Here is a 19,249-nt window from a genome sequence, read left to right on the forward strand (position 1 = left end):
GGGTCCACACTGCGCACCAGTTGAATCAGGATCTCTGGCGGTGGCGCCTGTCAGCATTTTTTAAAAGCTGCTCAAGTAATTCTAATGTGCAGTCAAGGTTGAAAATTATTGTGCCATGGGATTCCAGAAGTGGAGACACATACTCATCAAACCCACAGACTAGATTTTGGCTGTCAAGCTAATGCTGATGCACTTTTGGCTGGGCAGAGAGGTTATTTGCTTTGACCTACTTCAGATTTTTTCAGCACTGCCTATAGAACCTCTCTTTGCCTTAACAAACCACTGGGTCCCCTCTTATGACAGTCTCTTAAAGCAAATATGTAACTGTCTAATCCAGGGGACAGACCATTTTTCAGACTTGCCCAGACAGCAGTGACCTTAATATTACTCAGGCCGTCTGACTTAGCAGCCCCAGAGGATGAGTGCATTTGGTCTGATTGTTTTCATGCTAATGTAGTTGGGCCAGTAATTCAAGGTCCCCGTTGAGCTGGCTGAATCATTCGATGCTATGAAGTAGTTCTTAAAACAGAACCCACTGATGTAGAGTTTTTATTGAATTATGTGCTGTTCTATAGAATCACTTATGCACCCGCTCAGTCTAAATACTGGGGCGTTTTTATGCCGTTTTGAATTGACATCAGATAAAAGAAGCAGGAACTAGAGGGGTTGGTGGAAGAGGCCCGGGTCCTTGAGTCTAGGTATAAAGAGTAAGCCTTTGGAAAATGTGACTAACTCATTTATGAGCCAACGGGTGTAGCGGCAGATTGCTCTGCTCTCTGAGGTTACCCCGCAGGCAGTAAATAAGGCCTCTATTACCAGCCACGAAGCTGTAAACACACACAGCAGGGACATAGGCCTAAACTGCCCACCGAGATATCAGATGCACTTGGCCTTCTACTGGAAGTGTGGCTGCACTCAAGGTGAAGTCAAATTTGGCAAACTGCCACTTGGGGACACTTCACATTGAGATCTCCCAAGAGACTGGGGTCAGGGAAAGGCCCGTTACTCTTGGGCTCATGAATCAAGTTAGTGATCGTGAAGGGAGCTGGAATTCTTCACAGAAGGCAGGAGAGGCGCAGGTGTGGCCGGAGAGAGCCCACAGTCTTCTTTCCAACCAGCAGGCTCCAGCCTGGATCCAAACAACCCATTTCTGAGAACTTAAAATAAAAAAAAAAAATAAGAGAGCAGTCAACAGACTTGAGAGCCCGCAGGGACTTTGAAGTGTCCGCCTGCAGCAGCGTGGCGAGTGGCTTCTGTGATGTGGGATTCCCACACAAGGAGAGAACTGGACCACAGCCAGTGCTGCTTCTCTCATTATAGGGCCAGAAATAGATGCCCCATCCCAGGAAAAGGGACACAAGGCTGTATGGAATGTTTCATCTGTTGGAATATTGTTCTGCTCTGCCTGATGAGATTACTGAGTTCTCAGTTCTGTAGCAGTGGCACTGAGGCAGAGCCTGCAAATTGATGCATTATGTACTCTCTCAAAATAGCAAATGCAGAATAGAAAAAGCAGAGCAGCTAGGAAGTGTGCAGAACATATTGATAGGAAGGTCTGCTTTGCTCTGTTATTGCCAGCATGAAAGTATGCATCAGAGTAGGGGGGAATTTTCCATCAAAAGCATTCTTCGTGTGGTAAAGGGTTCTTTCCCACAATGAGACGAGGGTACGTTGTTTAGCTGACATCACTGAGTGTGAATCCTTCTGTTCTCAAACAGGTGGTAGAAAGTGGGCAATTTGTTTCTTTTCATCTCAGTTCTGGGGTCGGTTTATGAGTTGGTTGCTTCTGTTTTAACCTCTTTGAATTCCCCTCAGAACAAAAAATCCCCAGTTTTTTACCCATCAAATAGTCTTCGCTGTGGGCTCCAGTTGTCTGGGTGAGCAGCACGGTTTAGTGAGAGTGAGGTAGGAAATGTGTAAAAATAACTGTGTCATCGGCCCACAAGTAAGAAACATCATCTTGTGTCAGATTAAATGGGATTTAAAAATACCCAAGAACAAATCAAAAGGGCCTCCTGGCATCTACAATTCTTTCTGCCGGAACAGCCTTAGGACGGGCCCTCGTTATTTCTCAGGGGCTCTCCATGGCCAGGGAAAGAGGCCTGGAGACTCGAAGGCAAGGATCCTTTCAGCCCTGGGGTCACTTGTCTAACCAGCATCCTAGCATGAGAGCCTCCTTCATTAAATCTCTTTTCTCGATTAGCAAATGTTTATGGAGCACTTCTCTGCACCAGGCATGGAACTGGTCGCTGTGCATACATTTTCTCCCTTAACTCTCACCAAAATCCTTTGAAAGAGAGAACATTATTATTGTTAATTAGGCCAGTTAGGAGAATTGATCTTAAAAGGGAAGTAATTGCCCAGAGCCATACTGCGAGATTTGAACCCTAGACAAACGGATTCCAGTCCTCCAGTTCTTTCCACTGCCCCTCATTGTCTCCTCTTTCTCTCTCAGCAGCATTCCTAGAAACAGGCAGAACCTGGAAGTCCCCTGCCCCATTTTTCCCTGCTGCTGCTGCCAGCTGGGATGTCTGACTCCCAAATGTGTTAGAACTCAAGTTCCAAAAGACTGGTTACATCCAAGAGAAAACACTTTTTCCAGGTTCGCCGAGCAGTTTGATGTGCTAACAGTCCCTAAATGATGACTTGCATAAACTGTTCAGCAAGCCATTACCTTGACAAAAGCTGCAGTGAGCTAATTTGCTGATGATCATAGGTCACCACAGTTTAGAAAATGAGGCCCTCTGTGCTAAACAAGATCCGACCTTTCTTTTTTCTGCCCTTTATAATTTTCAGTCTGTCCTAGGAATATTGTTAAAAGAGTGTGGCTGTTATCAGATAAGGGTTGCTGGGAAAAAAAAAAAAAAAGATGGGAAAAGTGTAAAAAAAAAAAAAAAAGGATAACACTGAATCAGAAGTTAGAGATGCCGAGGAGTTTAGGATGGATGGGAATGCCAGGCAGATGGCTAAAAACACAGTGTAGTGAGGTAGGCTGCTGTATTTGCCATCGTGACACTAAACTTTCAAATTCCAGCTTTTTTATTGGCTAATACTTACAAAAGTGCAACTTCATAAAATCAGTAAACACCGATTTTATGATAGAATTTGCTTATAAAATAGGTTTTGTGAAACAATTTAGACCCATGGTGACTCACTGGGTCACATGTATACCTTCAAGGGAGGGACAACCCTGAGTTCCATGTGCTCCTGAGTCTGTAAAGGATGGTGAAACCCTTTGAATCATTTTCCAGAGGAAGTCAGACCCAGTGTTATCCCTACTCCCCTCTCCCCAGCCTCTCCTCCAACACCCAAGCCAAAAATCTGGAAACATGGTGAGATTGTCCCCCTTTATCAGCCAGTCACCAGGTTCTCAGTTTTGCCTCTGAAACATCTCTCAGAAATGACTGTCCTTGCCCACTTCATGACCACAGCCCTTTCTTCCTTGACTTAGTTTCCCTTACTGGTTTTCCTGCCTCAAAATGCCCCTCATCAGTCTATCTTCCTTATCACCTGAACCATTTCTTTCAGTTTCATGAATTTGTTCTTTCATTAAGGACCTGCTGGATGCCAGACACTTCCAAGCACAGGGGTTCAGACGAGGTCCCTGCTGGCACGGGGCTCCCCTTTGGGGAAGGGCGGGAGCCTAGGAAGACAGACAGGTCGAGAATCAAACAAGGTCATTTTAGAGAGTGGTAAGTGCACTGAAGGCAAAACAGTGTTGTGTTGCCTGTCTTCTCGACTTAAGAGTCTCTAAGGACTTCTTCCCTATTGCCAACAAAGTTAATTCCAAACTCCCTGCCTGTCATTTAACGATGGTCTATGTGGTTAGCCTCATCTCTCACCATAACCTCCCAAACACACTCGAATCCTGAACTCCAGCCCCACGCTGGCCATTTCCTGCACGTTCCCTAAATTGCACATTTAGGTCAAGCTTCAAATCACCTGAAATGCGGCCCTTCCTCATCTCTCTTTGCCCAAGCCCTCCTCATCCTTCAGGGGGCAGTTCATTGCCTCCTCGTCTGTAGGGTATTGAGGATGCCTGTCAGCTGGGGAAATCCAGGTAGGCTTTGGAGAGGAGGAACACTTAGAGCTTGATGGACCTTAAAGGAGGAGGCGAACTGGCCAAGCCAGGTGAACCCCCATGAGCACAGGCCCTGGGCTCCCTCAGCCCAGCACCCTGCTCCACGCCGCTGTCTTTGTCCACGTCTACAGGGTGTGGCGTGGGCGAGAGAAATCAGGCTGTGTTCTGGAACTGGGTTCCCAGAGCCGGAGCATGTTCAGATGTTTCTGCATATCAGAGCCACGGGCAGCACCGGCCAAGAGCTGCGCCCTTGCAGACAGCAGCTAGAAGTTCTCCCCATCTTCAGGGCAGTGGGCACCTCCCTCCACTCTGGGCTTCCTCACGCTATTTAGACCTTTAATGGTGCTGATATGTTGCACCTTATGTAGCAGCTATTTGCTGACAAGTCAGCCTCCCTCGCCGCACTGTGAGTTTCTTGAGAACAGAGGCTGTTTTATTATTTATCTTTGCATCCCAGAGCCTCAGACTCAGATGATTGATGTAGAACATGTTTGAAGACAATTCCTAGGAATTCCTGAGCTTGTGGCGAAACTTCTTAGCTCCCAACTAAGTTCTTCGTTCAAAAAATGCTGTTCTAGGGCCACGGTGGCTCAGCAGGTAAGAATGCTTGCCTGCCATGCCCAAGGACCTGGGTTCGATTCCTGGTGCCTGCCCATGTTAAAAAAAAAAAATGCCATTCTAGAACCCTGAATCCAGTAGAAATAATTCATCCTATCTATGCATTCTTTTGATGACTTTTTCTTGTTATATATGTGACCTGTGTTGATGTGTTAGCCACTTGAAAAGTTCAATTCTTGAATGGCAGTGATTGTGACCCATGGCCGCAAACAAGTATAAGCTCCAATGCTTCTTGATAATGGTGAGTTGAATAAACAAATACATGATGATGTTCTCAAAAAGCCACTAAGAATCATCTGTTCAAAGTAAGGTGTAGGTCCTAGTTCAAGTTAGATGCAGTCTTATTTAGCACCTTCATTAATGATGTGAATAGAAAGTAAACACCCATGTTCACAGATGGTGCTAACTTTGGAGGTGCTGTTAAGAGAAGTGCCAAGAAAGAAGTAAAAATGTAAGCAGGAAACAGCAAAGAGATTAAAAAGAGCTTAACACAGCAAAGAAAAAAATATCTCTCAAACTGATATTTGATCAAATAAAACTCCAAAGACAGTAGAGCAAAAAGCATCAAGTTGAAGGGAGAGAGAAAAGGGAAGAAAGGAAGAGTCTCTCCCAGGTGTCAGAGAACTGAAAGCACCTGGTGCATACCCCCCCACCCCCACCTCACTGGAGAGACAAAAACAGCCCCTGCGCCCTGAAGCTGTTGTGTTCACAGCCCTTGTCTCATTTGTGTTCCGTGGTAGGGTTTTTGTTTGGTTTGGTGGTGTTTTCTTTTGTTGCTTCTGTTTTTTCTTGCTTTTTCCGTATTTCTGAGAGAGTTGTGGATATAGTTTTGTTCTTTTGGTTTGGTTTTGAAAGGTTTCATTATCCCTGGCTTTGTAAAGTATTAATTTGGATATTTTGGGAGGGATAGAATGTAGGCTTTAAAAAGTCCAGATTCCAAATATATACCACACAATGGAGCGTTCTCACCGTCTCTGTCCCTGAGGTGGTGGAGGCCATGTGGCAGTCACTGAGCCCGCAGGGTGAGCCCAGCCGGGCCACCTGCAGCACACCAAGGGCTGAGACCTGGCCGACCTGGCCGGGGAGGGGGGGCTCCTGAGACACCGAGAATAGGAACCTTTAGGTCAACAACAACAACAAAAGGAACAGAAACAAGAGTCTCCGTGGAACCACAGAAGTCCCTGGGGACTCCATCTGGAAAGCTGAGACAGCAATTTGTGCTGGAAAATAGTCCAAAAAGTACACAAGGTGAGCACCTTTTTCTTTGAAAGCCTGGAAGCATCCTTGCCCTGAAACATCCGCGTCTTCTTCCAACCAGATGAAAATCAAGGAATGAAAGGAGCAAATGCCCAGGAAGAGAAAATACGCAAGTAGTGAGAGTGCATGTAAAGTGGACATACTTAACTCCAGAATGGGGCTCGTTGTTGGAGGTCAGAATGTTCAGATCTTAGCATCCTTACATTCGTCGTGTCTTTTTCGCCTCAACTCTTTAGCAATAAATATTAAAGAATTCCATGCTGCCAGGGCCGTGCCCCACACCAGAGTTCAAAAAGCATGTCAGTGTGGGACTGTATGGAATCGTGATAAAAATGTCACTCAAGAGAAAGCCTTCTCGACCAAAAGGGGGAAGAGAGAAATGAGACAAAATAAAGTGTCAGTGGCTGAGAGATTTCAAACAGGGTTGACAGGTTATCCTGGAGGTTATTCTTACACATTATATAGATATCCCCTTTTTAAGTTAACGTGTATTAGGCTAGAAGGAAGTGCCTGAAACTGTAGAGCTGTGTTCCAGTAGCCATGTTTCTTGAAGATGACTGTATAATGATATAGCTTTCACAATGTGTGTGATTATGAAAACCTTTTCTTTTCTTATCTATAAAGTGGGCATAATAACAGTATCTCATAAGGTTTTAGGGAGGATTTAATAAGCTGATACCTAACCTAGTACATGGTGAGTTGTCAATAAACGATGATAATGTTTAAACCCCACCCCCAATTCAATGCCCCTTTACAACACAGGATTGAAGATGCTAAATAGCACCAGCCCTAGCCAGCGAACAGCTAAGCGGTCATTGCAAATGTCTGTCCATTGGATAAATAAGCCTTAGAACACAAAAATGACAATGTGTTTTTGTTCATTGATAAAATTCTTGGAACTTCTCTAACCTTTCATATATGTTTCCAAAATCCATCGATCCAAATATTTGTTTTTCTACCAAAGGTTTTTATTTCTCAAAGAACTTCATTAGCAAAGGGAAGAAGCCCTAATATATGAAAGTTTGCCTTACAAAGCACAGTAATGCAAATGGATTCTTCAGTTCCCAAAAGGCACTCCTTAGATAGTGAACCCACCTCGTGCCTCTCCGTATGTGCCAGTTACACTCCACACATAAACAGGGCTGACCACAGACAAGGTACCAGGAGGGCGCATGCACCCACCTGACCTCCTTTGGGTCCAGCCACGGCTCACTGATGGCCTCTGCCCCACTTCCGATTAACCCTGCTTTGAAGATGGTTGATGCTGGTCTTCTGGTTAGTATCTTGTGTTGAAGTTAGCCCCAAGCAACTTTCTTAATCATGGCGACTGTTTATTTTTCCATTCATTCTTTCTATAGACATTTATGGAACTCCTATTTTTGTATCTGATACTGCAGTAGGAGCTCTTGATAGAGAAATGAAAGCTGTTCAGCTCACCAGTGTGTCCAGAAGCACCTAGGAAACAGGGAGCACAGTTGACCAGTGTATTCCAGTGACAGCTTTAGTAACAGGATGTAGAGACTGGGGCCCTGGCCCAGACTGCCTGGGTCTGCCTGACTCTGCCGTCTGGCCTTGGCAGTCTCATCTTCTTTGGGCCTGGTTTCCTCTTCTGAAAATGGTACCTACCTCGTGCTGTTTTAAGGAATTCATGATTCAAGATTTGTAAAGCACTAAGTACTGTATGCTTTTCTGTTATAATTTCATTCTATCCTATTTTTATTGTAGTGTTGTCAGAGAAGATGGTTTCTGAATGATGCCAATTCTTAGGTATTTACTGAGGTATCAGGTATTATACACACACACACACACACACACACAGCATACACACATACACACACATTAGATCAAGTTTATTAATTGAGTTCAAATCTTGTGTTCTTTTTAATATTTATCTGTTGAACTATAAATTTTTGAGAGGTATGTTAAGATCTTTTACTGCGATTGTGGGCTTCTCACTCCTCTTTGCAAATACTTCTGTCCTTATTTTATATATATATTTCATATGTATTTCCATATATAACTTTACATAGTATAAGTATTTCTATGTTTCATCTTTGCTTTTGTTCTCCCTTCCTACCTTCCCCTTAGATGGATCACGCATTTTTTCCCCTCTTCCTTCTATTACTTTAAAAGTTGCACTTTATGGTCTAGTATTCTACTTTACTCTGAATTTTTTTCACATCTGTGCTTGTCGTAAGTTCACCCAGTCTCTCTAGCATCCTCTCAAATGCAATAAGGACCTTTGAATGCTTTACTATCATTTCATCGTTCATATTTTTGTTATCCAGGATTTTTATTCAACATTGTTTTAAACTCCCCAAGCTAGTTATTTTTATTATTGTTGTATTTAATAGTTAATGCTTATTTAGATTTACCTCTATGTTTGCCTGTTTATCTGCTTCCCATTACATCTCATGCTCTACTCTTTTCTTCTGGACTCAGTATCTTTCCTGATGAGATGCTTTTTGGTAACTTCTGCATGAGAGCTGAGCTTGGCCAACTCTCCCAGCCCTAACTGTCCAAGAAAGTCTTTATTTTGTCCACACTCAGATGGCAAGTTGGGTATAGAATTGACAGTAATTTTCCTTCAACCCTTTGAAGAGTACAGACTCTTTTTCATTAGTTTCTCACCTTTTATGAGAAGGCCTACTGTTCCTTTGCAAATGTTGTGTCTTTTCTCTCTGATTGCACTTAAGGTTTTCTCTTTGCCTGTGGTGGCTGTAGTTGATTTGCTTTTCAAAAGGCCAAGAGACAGGAAAGCTTGGAATTTTAGTTTTTTACTGAAAAGCTGTTTGCTTACTTGTTTTCCTCCTACCCCGAGGTTCCTTATCATATTGCCGGGCTGCAAGGCAGACTGCTTCTGGTGCCCCTGCCACGTGGGTAGCATGAGGAGGGCCCAGCTCTCTACAGGGCTTGAGTCCTAGTTTCTGCACATGAGACCCAGGCATGACTCCTGAGCCTTCATGGCAGCAGCTAGACCTTCCTGTGCCTACTCCACAGACCCTCTACCTCCTGAAACCCAGAAATCGTCCTTTCTTCTCTCCAGCTTCCTCTGTGATTCCAAACAGTCCTTCTGATAGATGCAGTCAACACGTTCAAATGCTTATGAGCAGACAGGGAGCCCTGCAGCCCTGTGCGCGCTGTGGGAACCACCATGCTAGAGCTCCATGCTCAGGCCTGCAAGGGAAGCGAGGAACACAGGTGAACACCTCGCCCGGCGTGGGTGTGGGGCTGGAGGGTGCTTCTCGAACATTCTGAGGAATGACTAAAGGAATTTTAACTGCAGAATGACATGGTGACTTTGTGACTTTGAAGGATCTCTCTGATGACAGTGGGGAGGATATGTCTGAAGCTGGGTATGGGACAGGCCTGAGGCAGTGAAATCAGGTAGGAGGGCAACTGCAGTAACCAGGACCAAGGGGAGAGGTTTGGGCTGTGGCGGAGGCAGTGGAGAGCTGTGCAGAGAGGGAAGCAGTTAACTTGGCAGTTTAACTTGGCGATCCGATGTGGGCAGTGTAGTGAGAAGATAAGATCTGGGCTGAATCTGGCTTTGTGGCTTTTGTGACTGGGTAGATGATGACACCACTCTCCGAAGTGGCCAAGGGACGGGAGCAGTTCGAGGGGAGGGGAGCAGTTCGAGGGGAGGGCACCCCAAAGGTGAGCTTAGTGTGGGGTGTGTGTCAGCCGTCTATGGCACGTTCAGGAGATTGTTCTGGGAGGTGGCTGAAAATGTGTTTGAGCCTCGTGCCAGGCTAGGAGACACTGATTGGCTAATTGCCCTTCATGGAAACCACAGGCTAGGTTACACCCCTGCGGGATAACAAATAAAGTAAAAAAGATGGAAGATAAAACAGGATTTAAAGAGTGGCAAAATGAAAAAACATTCCTGCAGTTTTTTTCCTCATTCCCAAGGTGCCAGTCTGGAGGTCAGCACCTCTGGGACGCCCGCCCGCGCCACCCATGCCCAGGTGCCTGCCGTGCCTGCGGTGCCCACCGCAGTGAGGCATCTGCCGCCTCCCCATCTAGAACAGGCCTCAGGCTCAGAGCCTGTGTCCTCTTTGCCTAGACGACGCCTGTCCCATCAGTAGAGAGAGGTGCTCGTCACCAGCAGAGAGAAGTGGGTGACAGTGGCACAGCAGGAGGCCCGCTGTGGGCGAGGGCATCTCGGGCACAGAGGGCTGGAGCAGTGTCAGGCGCTGCAAGAGGGTAAGTGCTGACTCTTGTTCCTGGGACCTGGTGACAGAGGCAGCTGGGTGGCTGCGGTGGGGCCCCAGGGCTGGTGGCTGATGGAAGCACCTGAACGTGACCTGGCTGTCCCAAAGACAAGATAAAGACGTTTTATTTTCTAAATAAAAATGGCTTCTCCCCCATCCCTCACCATCTGCAAACCCAAAGAAGAACCCAAAGAAGGGGGTACAGTCCCCTGCTGTCAGGATTGTGTGGGCGCTGGGGTCTCAGTCTGGCTTAGAAGAGACCGTGGTAAAAGTGTCCCCTCGACCCTGACAAAAACAGAAGTGGTATTTCCCAAAGCGGTGTTTTGAAAGAGATGCCCGCTGTGGTTTGACATGAGCAGAGGGCCTCGCTTCTGGAAGGAAGTGACGGGCGTGGCCCCCAGCTGCAGGCGCGGGCTCCAGGCGCGCCACCAGCAGCCGCTGTCTCCAAGACCGTGTGTTTTGGTGACATGCACGTGGGAAAAAGCTCATGGTCTGTCTTGGCAACTCTAGGCTCTATCGTGAAACACTTAATACATTCACCATCCTTTGGAACTGCCTTATTTACTACCTGCCTGTCCTTAGTGCAAGGCAAGGTTCCTTCCGCCACTTCCTGTGACCCAGCATGAGAGAGCATTACATAAGCCTCACATATTTTCAGGAACTCCCTGCCACACCCCCAAGATACTGTCACCATGCTGCAAGTCTGTCTTGGTTTCCTCCTGTGCTTCACGTCGCTAACATTCTGTTTCCACTTAAAGTGTTATTTATAGGAACCGGCATCACCCCATTCCAACAGGGATTGCCCTTGGAATGCCATTGAGAAAAGAAAATGGCTTATTCCATTTCCTTGAGTCTCTACCTGACTTATTTAGGGCAGGTCAGTGGATCCAAGTCTGCTAATCCCAGCTGAGCCCAGGCTGCCTCGGACCTCCCAGGACACGGCTTCGTGGTTGACTTCAGTCCGGAGTCCTGCACTGCCCAGCTGACCAGGAGTCTGAGCAGGGGGGGACATCTTCTGGACTGACTCAACTCCAGGAAAAACTCCGTGTTTCTCACCACATGCGGGGTCTGAATGTGCTCAGATGGCACAAGGAACGCATTGGTTCCTCACATCCATCAAGTCTTGCATTTACCCACAGGTTTCTCTAAGACAGAAATCTAAATGAAAAATGAAGGAAAGTAATTTGATAAAGGCCATTTGCCTGCAATGATGGTTTGGAACAGATGAAGCAAGATGAAAGTCCCAGATTCCACAGTTTGTTGAGCCATTAAATCCTGTAACAGAAGATGGGGAGGGAAAAACCCTCCTCTTTGCAGCCAGCCTCCGTCAGCAGCTGTCATTTGCTTGGCACACCAGCACAGGGAGACACCCCACCTCCACCTATACAGTCTGGGTTTTTTTTCCTTGGAAAAATGAGAAAATAACTCTTGCTCTAAAAAGATTGTCCAAGTGTGATGAAGCTCAAACAAGACGCGTCACTTACCCCCCGGAGTGCCCGCTTTCTGTCCGCCCCGGGCCGTGGCACTGCTCTGGCTCCAGAATAGGCGAGAAACCCCTTGCTGGTCAGAGAATCATTCGGGGTTGAATTAGAAATGGGGAGAGAACACATGGGCTGGGTAGAAGTCCTTACTTTTCCTTCAGATCAAGCCACGTGTTTTGGTGTTGTGTTTTGTGTTTTTTAATTGTTGTAAAATACACATGAAATTTGCCATTCACACTGCTGGGCAAGCATCACCACGGTCTAATTCCAGAACATTTTCATCACTCCAAAATCAAACCCTGTACCGATTAGTCAATCATTCCGCATTTCCCAGTTCTGCCAGCCCCTGGCAAACAGTACTCTAATTTCTGTCTCTCTGGATTTGTCTGTTCTGGACGTTTCATGTAAATGGAATCATACACTAAGCGTCCCTTTGTGTCTGGCTTCTTTCGCTCAGCGTGATGTCTTCAAGGTTCATCCACCTGGTAGCATGTATCAGAACTTCATTCCTTTCATGGCTGGGCAATGTTCCTTTGTCTAGATCTACCACACCTTGTTTCTCCGTTCATCTGTTGACAGGCATTTGGTTGTGTTCAGTTCTCTCAGGTATCCATCTAGGAGGAGAACGACTGAGTCATGTAGTAATCCCACGTTTAACTTTTTGAGGACCCACCATACTCAGTCCAGGTTTTCTGACTTTGTTGTCTGTCAGTGGCAAAGTGTAGATGGCACCAGCTGGGATGCTGCTTTAGACCAGAAGACTGCTCTTCTCCTGCCCTCACTGTCCTGTTCTAAACTCCGCACATGACGCCACTCCACCCCCTCTTTCTGTCCAAACCCCACAGCAGCTCCATCCAGACAGGCTAGGAGTTAGGGCAGGGTCACTCAGGGCTGTGTCACTAAGGGGCAGGCAAGTAGGCATGTATTCACCGATGGGAGGGGCCCTCCCATTTTACGGGCCGTCCGCCTACCTACCCTGTGAAAGGAGCTTCACGGGCTGGGCATGTTCCAGGTCGAACAGAATCTTGGCCATCATGCTGTTGCCTTCTCATTTTTTGAGGCTGCAGTGAATACTTCTAGTTGATGACAGGTGTAAAGGAAGTTATGTTTCCAGGAGGAAGCAATCTGCAGAGCAAGTGAATTGGTACCTGCACATGCAGCAGAGCCAGCACGCTCAGAATGAGGGGTTTGGCTAAAGGTGCAGAGGCTGGAGATGGAGACTTGGGAGGTGCTGTGTGTGAACTCCCCACAAGACCCTTTCTGCCTTCCAGGAACTTTCTTTCTAGAAGCAAGACCAGCACATACAGAGTGAATGCCCTATTAAATTTTTAGAATTTGAATACAGGGTTAGGACCGACCTCCCAGGGATCTAACATTCAGGAAGCGAATATTCAAAGCAGGAACACTGGTTTGGTTTTTATAACTGCTAAAGTGTGTCAAGAATGTAACCTGATTGAGTAACAGTAGCCCTCCTGAACAGTCTCTTTTGAAGGCTTTTAGCACTGTACTGAGAAAGGAGTGAAACATCCTTCTATAAAGCAAAGTAACAGTGTGTCCTGTACACACACACACAAACACACACACAGTGCCTCAGTTTCCAGAGGGCCTGTGTACATCATCCAATGGGCAGAAGCCCCTGAGGGCAGCCAGCTTGCCAAGGCTCTGGAAAAGACCCTGTATCTGGAAACAGCTTCATTTTCTGTATTTCCAATGCCAAACACAAAGGCTGACATGGAGGAACTCCCAATAAGTACTTAGCAATGGGGGATGGCTGGATTGATGAATGGATGGAATTATTCACTCCATTTGCCTTTCCCTATAAAGTAGGTAAAGAAGATATTATGCCCATTTGACAGTCGAAAAGGCAAAATCAAGGAGGTTTAAATGGCTTGTACATGGAATCTAGACCTTTCAACCCTAAGGGCCGTCCATGCTCTCATAGTAAGAACTCAAAACAATCATGAGAGATCTCAAATGGGTTTAAAAAGGTTGAGCAGAAATCCTGGGGCAAGCATGGGGACCACCACTAAACATCACCTTTCCTTCCTAATGTATGTCTAATTCCCATTTGGTTGTGAGGCATGGTTTAGGGAGTAGAATTAGATGTTCTTGGCCACAGGCCAGTGTCTGGGATCCAGGAGAGAGGGAAGACTGTGAAAGCTGGCTAAGAGAGGGGGTGGAGGCGCCAGAGAGGCATTTGCACACTGGCCCTTCTCTCTGGCATCTCTCCCTGCTCTCCTGCTGAGCTGGGGCTCCTCAAACCCCAAAGGAGCACTGGTAGGACGTGCTCGTCCCCACAGTCCTCCGTGCGCTGGGCTCGTGCTGGGCCTTCGAGAGCCTGCATTGCCCGCAGGAAGGGGAGGACAACCATGCCGCTGTGCTAGGAAAAGAGGGAAGAGGCCCAGAGCTCATCCCCATCCACGGAGGAGCGGAAGAATCCAGCTCCTCTGCTGCCCCCTTGCCACCTGCTTGTCACCCAGAGAGCCTCTCCTTTCATAGAGCAGTGGGCCTCAGTCTAAATGGTAATTACACGTGTGTATGCTTCTTGGATCTTCCAGAAACATGGTTCTTCTTTCTCCTCCACTGAGAAGGGGAGCTGTCCCTCCTCCTGGTCTCTCCTCTGCTCCTTACCTCCTCCCCCAGCTACTGTTTTCTCCATGGTGCTTACTGCCTGGGAAGGAAAGCAAGGGTAGGAAGTGTGCGTTTTAGCCCAGCCATTGTGGGGAGAAGCCTCTGCAGCAGTGGTCCTCTGCAAGCCCAGGGGCTCCTGGGGTGCTGTGTTATAATAGATACTTGCTCCTCGTCATTTTCCCACCCCTGCATCAGTACTGTAGAGCAGATACTGGAGACACACAGAGCCCAAAGGAAGGAGAGAAGGCCAAGTCAGGGCCAACATTTGGGGGCAATGAATGGGCTGAATCCTGGGACATGCTGAGGGGAGACTTAGTAGCTAAGAAGGGGTCTCAAGTCACAAGGACCCTCTTGAAAGGAGCATGTCCCAGAAGTGTGGGGCAATGGATTCATTCATTCATTCTCCCCCTCTCAGTTTTTCAAGCTGACTTGGAATATGACTATTTTCGAGCCCTCTCTATAATACTTTGAGTCTGAAGTGATTTGAAGTAACCCCTGTGCGCTGCAGGACCAGGCTGTACAGGGGAAGGGCAGGGGCATATCCGGAGGTTGAAGGCAGAGCCCTGACCTCTAGGAGTAGACTAAGGACACACCTGCCAAGGGGAGAGGGCCAGGGGAGGCCTCTGTTGGCGTCAGGAGGGGCTTCATCCACAGAGGCTTTGCAAGACACAAGCCCAGCAGGAGGGCCCCAAGGCAGTGCCCGGTTGACCCGAGGGGAGGCAGGGGCTGCCCCAGCTTGGAACCAGGCCAGGAGTGTGTCCTGCAGGTATTTCCAGCCACAGGCATGTGAGCAGGTGAGACTGAGGCTTCCCACCCACAGGCACCCCCCTCCCCATCTCGGACACCCCATGTGCCCCACAAAGCTGGCTGCAGCAAGTGGGAAGAGCCTGAGTCACTGCCTCGGATGGGCTCTGCTATTTTTATGTCCAAGTCTGGTTAAAAATAGTTGTCTAAGCCAGTGTTTTAGCTGCAGCTGACAAGACGGTAAGTATTAGATACCTAATGCCCATGAGTGATAACCCTAGGTCTTTTCCTTTATCCATTTTCTGCCTCTACCAAATGCATCATGAGAAAGCATAAAGGAGATGGCTATGAGAAGAGCCCCCAAAGAACACTTCAAATTACTTTCCAAACTTAGGGGCCTATTGTGGGACGTACCACGGAGCATCCTTGGAAAGCTTGTCCTGGGCTGGTTGCCGTAGCGACACTGACATTGTTCTCAGCCCAGCCCCACGCTCAGGCTGCTCCCCTGTGACCCTCTGGTGGCCAGGAGGAGGCTCATGGCCGGGGGAAAAGGGTCTGAGTGGCTGGAACCTCCCAGGCCAGCCAGCGCTCAGAGAGCAACTCACACCTACCTCGGGCCATGTCCCGCCCCGGCCTGCTCACTGGCAGCGGGCACACCACTGGGGCACTAGCTGTTCACCCCCGCAGGCGCCGTCCCCCAGGAAGGGACCCAGCCTGTCCACACCGAGCTGCCGCCCTGCCGGGAAAGGTGGGGCTCACAGGCTTCAGGTGTGCGGAGCCGAGTCAGCCCGTTCTGGCTGGAGGCTCCAGGCCAGCAAGCCTTTGTCCTTCACCCTTGCCCTCCCGTCTCAGAGAAAGCTGATGAGGCATAAACCAGGATGCAGCGTGGAACTGTGCTGGCATGTGTGAGCAAATGTGAGGTGCCAGCCTATTCCGACAAGTTTCTCAGCTTTTACAATAATAAGCATCTTCTTAAGCATATTCAGTGTGGGTGTGAGGAGCTGGAGGGACGGGGCTCTCTTTATAAGCCGAGCAGGTAGCGCACAGCCGCGCTCTCCCCTGCTCCCAGCCTCCCCCTCTCAGAGCCACACGTCCCACCCTCCCTCCGGCCAGCAGGAGACATATGACTCCCGGGCCGAGAAGAATGTCAGTTCCTCTTGCACAGAGCTTAAAGGGGATACAAAAATGGAAGCACCTCGGACCCTTCCCCATTCCACAGCTGTCAAGGCAGTGGGGCAAATTGGCAGAGTGGCCTTGGGGTTCTGTGGCATGTGAAGTCACAGCCTCTGCCCTAGATGAGAGCTCGAGAGGGGCCTTCACAGGGCCTTGGGAAAATTGGAGTCAGGCCCAGTTCTAATGGCCGGACCAGCGGCAAGCAGGAATCACGGACGCTTCTATGAGGGCATGTACGTGTGGTGGGAAAGAGGCTCCATTTGCCCATGGGCGGAGAGCATGTGCTAAATACCCGGTCACAAACCAGTACCCGTCCCCAGTGACAAGCCACTGCTGACCTCTCAGTCCTGAGCACCTTAAGTCTCAGCGTCAGCCAGAGCCCTGGAGGTTTATGGTTCAGACCACATCTCCCACCTCTGGGCCAGTCAACAGATGTGCTCTGAAGCTCAACAGTTAGCCAAACGCAAGAATTTCAGCCCCTCTTGCTTGCTGATAAAACCCAAAGTGATAGTTTGGGTTTGAGGCTGCAGCCTCAGCAATCTTTCCTACCCTCACCCTTTCTCTGGGTTCCTTCAAGTGCTTCTCTGAGGCCATCTGTGTGCACATCACCTGGGACACCTGAAAAGAAAGAACATTGCACCCAGAACCCAAAGACCCAAAGCAGCTTGACAAATGGTGGAGTCACAGGGTTACCAGGGAGATGCACCGCATTCCAAACCCACCCGCTGACCGCCTACCTGTCTCTTTTTCTTTTTGGTTCTTCCAGTGAGAAGCGCCATCTTCAAGTCAACGTCACCAACCCTGTGCAGTGCAGCCTGCACGGGAAGAAGTGCACTGTCTCTGTGGAGACGCGGCTCAACCAGCCAAAGCCCGACTTCACCAAGAACCGCTCAGGCTTCATCCTCAGCGTGCCTGGGAACTGACCCTGCCACTAGGCTGCAGGCCTTGCCCCAGTGGGAGGGTGGCAGAGCCAGAGAGCCCAGCCCACCAGGGGCAGGGGCCATCACCTGCTCCCAGGAGCCGCCTGGGTCTCACTCGGCATTGTAGGTTCCATTCTAATCTGCCGAATCCCCTGCTAATGCCCCGCTAGGAATCAGTTCTCCTGAGAGCCCTTGCTTGGGGAGGAACCCCTCTTCTGCCTTCTGTAAGGCTCTACCCTCTGTGAAGTTTCTTCCTGGCTTTCTCACTTGGTCTCCCTCTTCCAGGATCCAACTTTCCATTGTCCCCACTCTAGAAACTAAAGACCCTGGTGCCGTGTCCCCAAAGCCCTGGCCTGACGTCTCAAGCACATCTCACCTCAGAAGGAGTTTGCTGATGCCTTAGTCTGGGAAGGTCTCCCTTGAATGGCCAAGTCCAGTCTAGAACCATGACCAGCCCCTGTTGAAGAGCTGAGGGTGGAAGGAGCCCAGGATGCATTTACCCTGCTCCCCTATGGGGACTTGGGGGTGATTTGATGAAGACAGCACAGTGTAGCACTGCTGTCTTCTGCGAGCATGGTCTTGCCACCGTCCTTCCACCAAGCTGTAGCAGCCCTGTGACCTCAGAGAGGCTCTCAGAGCTCCTCAGCAGACCCTGCCCGCAGCAGCCAGCCAAAGCCACCAGGTGAGCAAGTTCACCTATGGAGCCCAGCTCCTCAGCCCAGGGAGTGGGGGGGTCGGCAGGACAGCCCTGCCCAGCTGGGAATCCTGGACCACCCAGGGCCTGTCCCTGCCTGGGCCTCCCGACCACCTCTGGTTGGGGTGGGGTTGGAGGTCACATGTGTGCAGATGCTTCCAGGGTCACCTAACTACATGGCCTGTGTCTTGCATGTCTCATACTTATCTTTGCACTTTGCTAGTCTCTGCTGTAACCACACTCATGTCAGGAGTACTCATAAGAAAATAGAGATGCAGAGGCAAAAGGGAGGAGTGCTCAGGGGTTTCAAAACGGTCCTTTTTTTAATACCTCTAACTGTGTCTCAGTACTCATTTTGAGAACTGTGACTAGGGCAGGAGGATCATAGCACATGGGAATAGCGCAGAATAGTGTGACGGAAAACCAGTGTGCGGTCCTGGCACTGCAGGCCAGGCCAGGCTGCCACCCACTCTGCCCCCTGCCCCCCACCCCCTACCTTCCACTGATGCTCCTCGCCTGCCTCCCTGACTCAGCAAAACACTCTGAGTGCCTGTGCCTCCCCAGTACCTGACATGTCACCTGGCCGACCCTGAGGTGGTCCCCAGCAGCTGGCTTCATACCCTCCCCCACACCCACACCGGATTTCCCAGGGCTTGCAAACATTTGCACTGTGTGCAAATTGCAACAAAGAATCCCACTGGCATCCTGTCCTTGGGAACCCGTTCTTCCTCCCATTTTCCAAGCCTAGTCAGCGGCCTACACAGCACTGAGCTGCGGTCAGCCTGTTGACCCATCTCATAGTTCTGCCAATTACCTGCACATAGCAATAGAACCATCTAATTCCTCTGATTTCCACTTAGTTTCCCAAACTCGTCGCTTTACATTAGACACATGCAAATGTACGTTTTAAGCACACCAAAGCAGAACATGCCAAATGAGTTGCCTTTTCTGAGGCTGGGGAGGAAGACTTTGGGTTCTAAGTCCCCCATCCCCGCCTCGTGGTGTTGGCCTCTGGCCCCACAGCACCGGACCTCCCAGGGAAGGTCAGAGGTCTGGGCTGACCACAAGCACTTTTTATAAGAAGTCACGGTATGTGGCAACTGAAGAAGGATCAGGAATTTAGGGTGTGATCAAGTTAATGCATCCGGGGTGTACAGGAGAAAGGAAGAGGACTCGGTGATTGTACGCAATGAAGTGTTTCTCTTGATTTAATTAAATGCATTTTTATGGTTTGGTGCAGATATTCCTATTTTCCATTAAACTAACTTTATTTCTAAAGCATATTTTGATTTACTATCAAGAGCAATAAAGCATTAAATCTTATTTTTAAAGGTGTACTGCTTATCTGTAATTGAAAAATATCCCTATAATTGTGAAATTTTAGCTTAAAGTCAGCTTTTATCCCAAAAGAGAAAAGGTAGAATTAAGCACAAGTA

The 19,249-nt window shown here is 48.6% G+C and overlaps 1 protein-coding gene across 3 annotated transcripts in view; it reads left to right on the forward strand.

Moving 5' to 3' along the window:
- MYO1D (myosin ID) overlaps positions 1-19,045 on the forward strand; it is a 389,795-nt gene extending 370,750 nt beyond the window's left edge. For all 3 annotated transcript variants that reach the window (XM_077165206.1, XM_077165205.1, XM_077165207.1), the window contains exon 22: positions 16,966-19,045. In XM_077165206.1, the coding sequence (XP_077021321.1) occupies positions 16,966-17,122 (157 nt within the window). In that variant the 3' untranslated portion in view covers positions 17,123-19,045. The remainder of the gene's footprint in view (positions 1-16,965) is intronic.
- Positions 19,046-19,249: the final 204 nt, after the last annotated feature.

The sequence above is a fragment of the Tamandua tetradactyla genome, chromosome 6, assembly GCF_023851605.1.
Source record: "Tamandua tetradactyla isolate mTamTet1 chromosome 6, mTamTet1.pri, whole genome shotgun sequence".
Lineage (NCBI taxonomy): Eukaryota > Metazoa > Chordata > Mammalia > Pilosa > Myrmecophagidae > Tamandua > Tamandua tetradactyla.